Source organism: Etheostoma spectabile, chromosome 4 (genome assembly GCF_008692095.1).
Source record: "Etheostoma spectabile isolate EspeVRDwgs_2016 chromosome 4, UIUC_Espe_1.0, whole genome shotgun sequence".
Taxonomy (NCBI): domain Eukaryota; kingdom Metazoa; phylum Chordata; class Actinopteri; order Perciformes; family Percidae; genus Etheostoma; species Etheostoma spectabile.
The window spans coordinates 10,065,434-10,075,368 of record NC_045736.1 but is presented as its reverse complement, the minus strand read 5'-3'; the positions used below and the strand labels follow the sequence as shown (position 1 = coordinate 10,075,368).

Below are 9,935 nucleotides of genomic sequence, written 5' to 3'. Positions count from 1 at the left end.
TCGTCAAAGAGTGGGTGGAAAACAGAAACAGCAGGTAAAAACTGAGGTGGGAATGAAACCGTGAACTAGACATAAAAGAAAAATATGCTCTCTACTGTGTGATTTACTGTAAATTAAAAAAAGGATTGACATCATCTGATTTCTTACAAATTCATCTTTTTATAAAGTCATAATGGTAATAGTTAGACGTTATGGGAAATTTGCTTATTTGATGTCATCCAATAGTTAGATGAGAAATTCAGTACCACTCACCTAACTGTCCAGCATATATGAAGCTTTAGCCAGCAGCCAGTTAGCTTAGCTTAGCACAAAGAATGGAAACAGGGGGAAACACCTAGCCAAAGGTAAAAAAAATAATCTGCTTTCAGCACCTTTAAAGCCAAGAACCACAAGTGAAACCTTGTTGTTTTTACACTTTTTTCTTTCCAGTTTTTATGCTAAGCTAACTGGCTCCTGTCTGCAGTTGCATATTTCTTGTACAGGCATGATGAAAGTGGGATCAACCTTCTCATCAAACTCTCGCAAGAAAGCAAAAAAGCCAAAAAACACCGCCTTAAACTTCCACTGTTTTAAATTGTGTACACAATACTACCTCTGCTTTCAGACGGGCAGCAAATCTGGGAGGTGGAGGCCACGGTGGACAGAGACAAAACACAAGCTGTGAGTTAACTTCCATTTATATGCAATGACACTAAGGCAATAGCATCATTTTGCATAACCAATGATTTACTTTTTGTAAATATTTGGTAATCAAACCAACATTATCTGTTACAAATTCACATAAACATATGACCACACACTACATGCTGCTGACATCATATTCAAAGAGTTTTATTTCTGATACTGGTTTGATTTGAAACACACAAGCGAAAGATTCGTGGCAGCCCACGCCTCTCTGTTTCAACATGACAGTTTATCTGAATCAGGATCTGGTTTTCTGTGTTGTTCTGTTGCAATCCCCGTCTAGAACATGCTTTTTGTTGAGATCCCTCCTTATCGAAACCGGACCATTTCCCACCCAGCCAAAGTCAACTTCTACGTCATCAACGGGAAGAAGAAACGGAGTCAGCCCCAGCACTTCACCTACACTCCTGTGATAGGTATATATGTCTATCAGCCATCTCAGCTCAGTCATTACAGGAGGAAGAGGGGTACCTTTAGTGTTTGAGAAACGAGAAATTGACACTATGGGGTCAGCAGGGAAAGTATCACCTCTATCAACGCAATCAAAGACAAAATTAACATAAACTGAACATTTAACAGGTGATAATGTTGCTAAGGTGGCAAATGTGTACTAAGTTACTCTTCCCTCTAATTGAGTCAAACTTAGAGAGTACAGGAAATAGCAGCACTTTAATCAGATTAGATCTAACTGCTATACAATTAAAGCAACATATCAACCTGAAGACAGATCAACACAGCAGTTACTAGCAGCTACCAGCTAAGAAATCAGTCGTAAGCTGTTAATAGTGAACTGCAGCCACAACACAGGTTTTTGCATAGGGCAACAAATCTCGCTTGCTGTAAAGGGGAAAGTCACTCCGCTTTCGTGTTTGCTATTTCTCTTTCCACCTACATGAAATATTCACAGCTGACATGCAGACACACACTTGTTGATAAGCACTATAGGAAACAAATAAGGGTATAGCTAACCATCCATAGAGCCATGCAGCTAACACAGTTACAAAATATCATTGTTGGTTTTTTGTTCCATAAATTTGTTTCTGATTGAAATATCTCAAGAACTATCAGATGGATTGCCATGAAATTGTGTGCAGGCACTCGTGTTCCACAGAGGATGAATCCTACCAGCTTTAGTGATCCTCTTAATTTTCCTCTGGTGCCACCATCAGGCTTTTGTACTTGTTTCTGTATTCTTGTCAGTCAGCTAATGATAGACCTTTGTTTTTTTGTTATAGCCATTAAAGCAGAACCACTGGATGACTACCAGTTGAATTCGTACGTCTACTCAGACAATCAATCTCCGGCTGGCCTGTCAATGAAGTCACTCTACCATCACCTGGAGCAGGAGAGCAACCTTCAAGCCTTGAGTGTTTCTCCAACTATGTACCATCTAACCACTGTAGACCCCAGAGCCCACGTGTTAATCCCTGATCCACTGGACGACCAACCAGTTTATTACCAGTCTAGAGCCAGCACTCTGATCAACAACCCTGTGCTGTACCACACTGCAGACCAACGTTACAGCAACTGTGGCGCGACCCTCCTCAGTGGTTCCCAGATGGCTTCCCACCCTGCCACCACCCCCAGCCAGTGTGTCAGTGCCAGAACCCCTGTGGGCAAAGTGGGGGGATGTCCTCAGGTCGGTGATTCCTTTGAGGCCTGTTTGGTGTCAAGACATCAGAGTTATGTGCAGACAGCATTGCCACTGGGAAAGTCCCCACCTTCAAGATTCATCCAAGGTGACGTTCAAGGGAAGGCTGTAAGCCGAGTGGAGCCTCTGACCCAGATCAGCTCTGGAAGGGAAAACCATGAGGAACGAGCTCCAGAGAAAGTCACAGTCAAACAAGAAAACCTCCGCTATGCTTACTTGGAGGATGGTGAGTATTTCTGTCGCATTATTTTTTTATCTTGAACAGGTCACTGGAACTTTATGTTCTGTATTTGATAGTAGCCTATAATATTTTGTGTATTCAACAGTGTCGAGAGAGTAATTGGCATTTACATTATTTCTCAATCAGTCAGCAACTCAGGGTTTGAGTCTTGTCTTGTCCCACTAACATGTTTAGAAGAGTTTTAGAAGATACTTTAATAATTGCTTCACCAAAAAATGTAATGGGGAAATGAATACACAAAACATGCAAACTTGCATGAGGGATATGTAATTGTGGTCCGGTCTGCAAAATGCATACAACCACATTGCAACTGTACGCTTGCAAATCCTGCCTTGTGGTTTGTGTTGGGCCTTTCTATCCACTTTCCTGTCTCTTTCAGTCTCACTCCTACTCACACAACTGAAAACACACTACACGTAGAATCTTCATGCGCATGCTCAGTCTCATTTGAAATGAATCTAATACAACTTTCTTATGAGCCCTGATGTATTTGAGGATGACAAAGAAAAGAGAAGCAACAACAGCATGAAGTGAGAGACCAAGTGATGTATTCTGACATTGTTTGCTGCGGGGCAATGTTTCTTTTTTACACCTCTGTGATGGAAGACAGAAACAGGAAGTACAGGCAAATACATGCAGACACCTGTGGTGAACTGTTTTTTTTTTAAAGCAGCGGTGTCTTGGTCTCTGACACACACTGGGGTAATAGTGAAAGTTTAGGTAACTACAACAACCTGTTTTACAGAGCATCAGAAGCAAATTAACCAATATGAACTAGTGTGTTATGTTATTATTTGCATTTGTTCTTGTTTCTTGAGATTACACTTAACATTGATAATATTTTTATTCTTTCCGTCAAAAGAGTCATCAACAAAAACTGTGCTTATTTTTCTTAAAAAAAAGGGATCATTGATCAGTCCAGAAACTGTTGCAGATAAATCTGTGTCCAAGAAAATACATTACATCACATACAATCATTACATCAGAGACTGAAAGTCATCATTATACTGATGGATGTATAAAATTAGAAACATTTCTGGTGACCCCCTGGTTGCTTTAACAAAAACTGTCAGCAAAGGCTTGCTCTTCCCACTCATTCGCTGTCATCGCTTCACTGTTGACTTCATTAAAAGCATAAAAGTCCCCTAAGAAAAGGGACTTTGGCGACACTTGCTGGTAGTATCATATACACAACGCTGTTGTAGACAGCATAATCCCTGGACCCTCCAACCAGTCAAACCAGTAACTTGAGTAAAAGTGAAATGAAAGCCTCTTTTTTCCCCACAAACAATCACAATTTCAAAAATCTATACAAAGGGGCTTCAAATATAAAAGAAATGACTGTACTATCAGAATCAGAAACTGGTTTGCTTATACAAGGAATGTGTCTTGATTTGGTGCATATTAATAAACTGCAAAAAAACAAGAGACATAATATAAAATACAAAGATTTACAATAGACTGTTTAAAAAAGTATAAGAAATGTGAAAAACTATATGTGGAAGCTATGAGTGGAATAGCTGTACAGTTTTGTTCTGGAATGTGCAACAAATTCATCGGGTGGTGTGCAAAAGTTCACAGTATTAATATGTAGCATTAAGAATGCAAGATGTCTTGTCTTGGTTTATTACAGCGTAGTTGTGAATACTAAAGTTGCTCACCCCTGTTTGTAATGTTTTGCAGTAAATGACATCATAAGAAGAGACATGAAAGGCCACAATGGAAAGTGATCCAGGAGGCCTGCGGCAGCCCCGATGTCCATCCGTTTAAGCACAATATGTAAAATGTTGGAATATGTAAGCAATAAAATGGATTGGTGGCAGGAATTTAAGGCACATTATAGAAACTGATCCACTGTAGGCTTATATGATGACTTTAGACTTTTTAGCCTTAGCAAAGATAGGACACGTGTCATACCTTATGCTGTGTATCTATTGTGTCTTTATTTTAACCTTGACTTCTGTTTATCTATATATTTGTACAATTGCTTTTTGTTAGCATGTATAAAATACTTTATATTGAATAAATTCTGTTTATATGAATCAGCGTGTTTGCGTTAAGAGCAGAAATGCACTGAAGAGGAAATCAAATATTATCAACCAACACTTTTTAAAAACAACAATGATCTAATACAACTCCCTTTGTCTTTGACAATCCTGGAATGACGTCATATTTCAGCCGACATTAATTAATTAGATGTTTGGTCTATACACTGTTAGAAATAAACATTCATAAGCTGAATAAAATGTTCTTTTTTCTACAAAATATCTTATTTCTCTTAATAGTACAGGCAGTTTGTTTTGTGATAATTAACAAACGGAGGAAAAATAGTGTGGGTCAAATCAGTTGCCTAATACAAAACGTGTCTAAATACTTGTCTATTAGACAATGTATTAAAATTAAAACTAACTTAGAAAGTACCGACACTGAAGAATCATCTCAGTCTTCAACACTGTTAAACTTTGCTTTTTACTTCAGCGTGGGCTGTATTGGTGTAATTCTAAAGAACAGTAGTGTGGAAGAAGTATTTCAATCTTTTACTTAAGTAAAAGTAGCAATGCACTGTGAAAATAATCTACAAGTAAAAGTCCTGCATTCAAAACAAAACAAAAATTCCCTGTTATAGTTTTACTATATAATATGTTTGGATTAATATCGCTGCTGCATTGATGTGTATGTTGCATTTTACTGCTGTGGATGCATATACTGTACTGTAAGGTAATGAAATATGTGCCGCATTCTATAAGATCTTCACATGTCAATGTCCTGTGAAAATCATCTATCTCTTAAGAGTCAACTTTTCATGTTGTCAAAGAACAGCCGTGTTCAGCTGTGTGACCATGCATTTTCCATCTGACCCAAAAAGCTTTTTAAAGAGTTTATTTCGCTTACAAATTAGGAGAATATTCTCAAAACATAAAGAAACACCTAATCCCTTGGTTTATCAGAAAAATTAAAAAAACATGAAATTTTGATATACATCATCCTCACTTGAGAGAAGGGGAAAGAAAAATGTAATCTGCAAAGTAACTGTTAGAGAAATGTAGCTGAGTTAAAAGTACATAGTAAAAATGAAATAGGCTATTGCCTCTCGGAGTTGCATGGAAATACTCAAGTAATGTAGGAATACCTCAAATTTAAAACTGTTTAAGCACAGTACTTGACTAAATTTCAAACAATAGCTACAGCTCTAAGATACATGTTTAGTAGTGCATGCTCTCCTCTCGAGGTAGTGAGAGTGAAAGTACAGTGGCGAGAATAGGTTTACACACCCATGTTAAAATTGATTAGTAGATTGGTATGGTGTTATTTCAGTTACCCTAATAGCCGGTTGGATTTGCATTGAGAGATGATTTTATGGAAAGTATCCCATGCCTATCTCTATGTATGGTGAAGGGTATTTGATGATGGGGGGTTATTTTAATTCCAAAGGCCAAGGGAACTTTATCAGGATGCAAAGTATCCTGGATCCATGAAATAACTGGCCTTTAAAAAGAAAAATCTGCCTGTCTCTATGGGAATTTAACATAGGGGTGTGTACACTTATGCCCCCTGTATTTTAAGAAAGAACATTTATGTATTTACAATACAATATTTATTCACAAAGAAAACTGGTGTCCTTAAAAAGTTGGATTTTCCAAATTTTTTTGAATTAAGGCATTAAGATAAATTTCCAAAAGATGTTTTTTTTTTTTATTCCTCTTTTTAATCAACTTTAGCATGGGTGTGTAAACTTGTTCTCGCCACTGTAGATGCAGTTCTGTTTTGTCAAGTGTAAAAAAAAATCTATGATTAACACGCTAGAGGGCGACATTTTCAAAACAATCATTCGTCGGCTCGGAAGTTGTTCCAGATTTGTAACGTCACTTCCGATAGTCGGACTTTTTTTCTCCTTTTGTGATGTAGCTAAATTAGCTCGTGTTTTTCACTTGATAGTGTTTCAACCTATGGTTTCACCGCTTTGCTGGTGTTGTTAACATCCCCGTAACGAGAAAAGGATAGCGGTAAGCTGATTCTTCCACTCACTAAACGTTTGTTGTATTCATGCATAACGTTAGCTTACATTAATGCATATAATAATGTAACGTTCGCTAACAGCTGACGTTACACTGCTGTGCTACGTTGTAAATGTGTCCGAGCTGGGTCTATCCACCACTTTTTGGGACTTCTGACATATTCGTTTATTTTCCTGCTAACCGTTAAGTGAATACACTATAATGTTTGCAGAAATAGGTTCACCGAGGAATAGCAGACCAAACAGCCAATCAGCAGCAGCAGCATCATGTCTGCAGAACTGGACCTGTCCCCTCCGGAGGTCCCTGAACCCACCTTTCTAGAGAGCCTGCTGCGCTACGGGCTGTTTCTGGGTGCCATCTTCCAGCTCATTTGCATCCTGGCTGTCATCGTCCCCACATCCAAGGGACATGAACAGGTGGGTAGAGAGGAGTGGGTCTTGTGTGTTGCCCCCCCCCCCACTTAATTAGTGTTTCCTTCCCCATTGGAACTGCGTTTCCTATTCTGTTGCTCTCTACGGTTGGGGTTAGGGTGCAGGTTTCTTCTTCTTCAGGGATAGGGAGACGTTTAGGGTCAGGTAGGTTAATTTGAACACAGACAGTCCATGATCAAAGCATCGCTGTACACAATACCCTCCAATACCTGATATTTTCAATCATATGTATTTGCATATTGGGGAGAAATAGGGGATTCATACAAATGTAGCAATTGAGCCCTAAAGTGTTACATCTACATTCTATAGATTTTAATCCACCTTGCCATAAGGACACATATTGTCAATCTAACCTGTTAATCAGACTTACTGAATCATCTTATCATTGTTTTTGAATTGTTGAATCTAGATGCATGCAGCAATTTACGCTTTTAAGTCTTGAACCAGGTTAGTTGTCATGTCCGTTACATAAATGAATGGCTTGGTGCAAAGAAGGAATTATTCAAACTTTTTGTTACAGGGTTTGAATGCTGTACATTTTTTTTCAGTATGACAACATGAGTTTGAGTTGATTACAAAAAAATAAATAAAATGAAAAGTAAGAAATTCTTTTTTTCAGGAGTAGCAGACTTTTATCTTGGCTCACTGACCTAATTTAGACTTTTTTGGTATCACTTCAACTAGGACTTATATGTTTTATATATATATATATGTATGCATCTGTCTCAAGAAGAGATGAGATGACACCATTTAGCCATATTCATTTATTATAGACAGCTAGTCCTTAGCCAGTGCAAATGACTTATCTTGTGTATATATAGGCCTTGGTAATGTGTCTAAAAGAAAAAGGTTAGGCTTTTGACATGTAATTAATACAGTATATGCCTGAAAGATTGATTGTTCTGTTATGTAATGAGTTTCACTGCAGAAGCGGTCCAACTCAACGCTATGGTGGCTACCTCTGATGTCACAATACAATCAGAAACATTTGAAGTGTGGCACAGCTGCTGATAATATAACTGCTTGGAAATTGTTATAATTAATATCTCTTATTGTTTTTCCATCTTGCCTAACAGATCTACAGGCGCTGCAACAACATCATTTAGTAGACAAGATCTTGCAGAATGTTACCATTCAGTCTTTTCTGAAATTCAGCGAAACCAGACTTTTACAGAGCCACCAAGGGCTACTCCCACAATCTCTATACTAACAACTGTCAGGAGAGATTATTTATAGACGAGCAATTAAATCCACTGTCTAATTATTCTCTTTTCAGACAGTCATCAGATGCACTGATTACTCTCCACAGTACGTCGCCATTTTAGCCTTTAAACCAGCTTGCTGTCATTCTGCCTTGTTATACAAACACAGAAACAGTGCTGACAGAGGAAGTGCGTGTGTGTGAGAGATAAAAAAACTGCATTACCAAAATGTATATTACTTGTTATAACTAATGATTACCCCCCCATGCTCAATATATTGTATTGAACACAAACTGTGTCGTGACAAGATTTCCTGGACAATTATACCTTTGCAAATACCGTATGTGCGAGTTTCAAACAGCAATAGCATCATTCATTATTACACCATATTTAAAATGAGTCAGAGGATTTGTTTTGAAACAACAGGGGGGGGGTTGATGTATCCTGTGTTTGCTCTACAGGAGGAGACTGAGTCCACTGATGGCAAGGCCACTGAACAGATGAAGAAACCTAAAGGACCGGCACCTCAGATTCGACAGAAACCAAAAAAAGAGAGCAAAAAGAAACGATAGAGTGTGTGTGTGTGTGTGTGTGTGTGTGTGTGTGTGTGTGTGTGTGTGTGTGTGTGTGTGTGTGTGTGTGTGTGTGTGTGTGTGTGTGTGTGTGTGTGTGTGTGTGTGTGTGTGTGTGTGTGTGTGTGTGTGTATGAAACACTATATTTACTTGAATTACCTTGAACTGTGTCTTTCACATTCAACACAGTATTACAAAGAGCAAATTGTCACACTGTTAGCTGATTGTTTATGCTACATATTTTGTTGGGTATTTGTTTAGAATTCATTCACTTATATAATCGAATAAGAAGGATTGGATTGGATTTGGATTTCAACATACAAATAAATGCATTTTGTCGGAATTTACCTCAGCTGCGCATTGCAAAATTTCAGTTTGGTTTCAATGAGTCAGAATGAGATCATGTCCTGTGAGATCATGTACGTTAGTATTTTTTGTGGCAACGGAGTAGCTTGTTTCACTGCAGGTAAGTTATATTTAATAAATGTTTATCTTATTCCATATCCACAGTGGATACAGCATCTAAAATGAGAAGATAGGTGATATGTGAAGGTTAGACAAAGTAAATAGGCCATAGTTTCATAACGGAATTTAAGGATTGTACATGTTAAAAACTTACATTGGCCAATAGTTATCAGGTAATTTTTTTTACCCTGCAGTAAGGAATGAACAAAGACAAAAATAGAAATGTGTTTAATGCATTTGGTGCAACTGGCCAGTTAAATTCACATTTAATCACAACTTCTTAGCATTTTATTTGAGTATAGGCTAATACGAAGTATTTCCTACATATTTTCCAACGTGTTGCCATCTTGACTGTGTTTAAATTAAGCGTACGCCTCAAAAATATTTAATTAGTTCAAGTTGTTTCTAGCAAGCTAGTGTCTGACTAACAAACTGTTGAAGGCGGTTAAGATTTAAAAACGATATAAATGAGCCGACCCAAAGTTACCATTCATGACAGTGAAGTGAGTGTCGCCTAGCAACCGATTCGGCTAGTAACAATATGGTACTGGATTATACGTGAGCTGTATTTAGTGAGTATTTTTGCCGTGTTCTTGTAACTACTTTTATAACGACAACAAAAACCCTTCTCTATCGTGACTCCAAATGATTTATTAGAAAAGATGAACGGGG

The 9,935-nt window shown here is 37.9% G+C and overlaps 2 protein-coding genes across 4 annotated transcripts in view; both read left to right on the top strand.

Annotated features, from left to right (window-relative positions):
• nfatc2b (nuclear factor of activated T cells 2b) overlaps positions 1 to 4,618 on the top strand; it is a 9,810-nt gene extending 5,192 nt beyond the window's left edge. For both annotated transcript variants that reach the window (XM_032513091.1, XM_032513090.1), the window contains 4 exons: positions 605 to 660; positions 968 to 1,100; positions 1,920 to 2,561; positions 4,260 to 4,618. In XM_032513091.1, coding sequence (XP_032368982.1) covers positions 605 to 660; positions 968 to 1,100; positions 1,920 to 2,561; positions 4,260 to 4,306 — 878 coding nt within the window. In that variant the 3' untranslated portion in view covers positions 4,307 to 4,618. The remainder of the gene's footprint in view (positions 1 to 604; positions 661 to 967; positions 1,101 to 1,919; positions 2,562 to 4,259) is intronic.
• A 1,797-nt stretch (positions 4,619 to 6,415) lies between these two features.
• manbal (mannosidase beta like) lies at positions 6,416 to 8,927 on the top strand. Of its 2 annotated transcripts, none has more exons than XM_032513095.1 (3): positions 6,416 to 6,580; positions 6,804 to 7,008; positions 8,687 to 8,927. In XM_032513095.1, exons 2-3 carry the CDS (start codon positions 6,859 to 6,861, stop codon positions 8,795 to 8,797), a joined length of 261 nt encoding a protein of 86 aa, XP_032368986.1. In that variant the 5' UTR covers positions 6,416 to 6,580; positions 6,804 to 6,858; the 3' UTR covers positions 8,798 to 8,927. The 2 variants fall into 2 exon arrangements, with proteins under 2 accessions (XP_032368986.1, XP_032368987.1); XM_032513096.1 differs by having other exon boundaries at positions 6,457 to 6,580; positions 6,810 to 7,008.
• Positions 8,928 to 9,935: the final 1,008 nt, after the last annotated feature.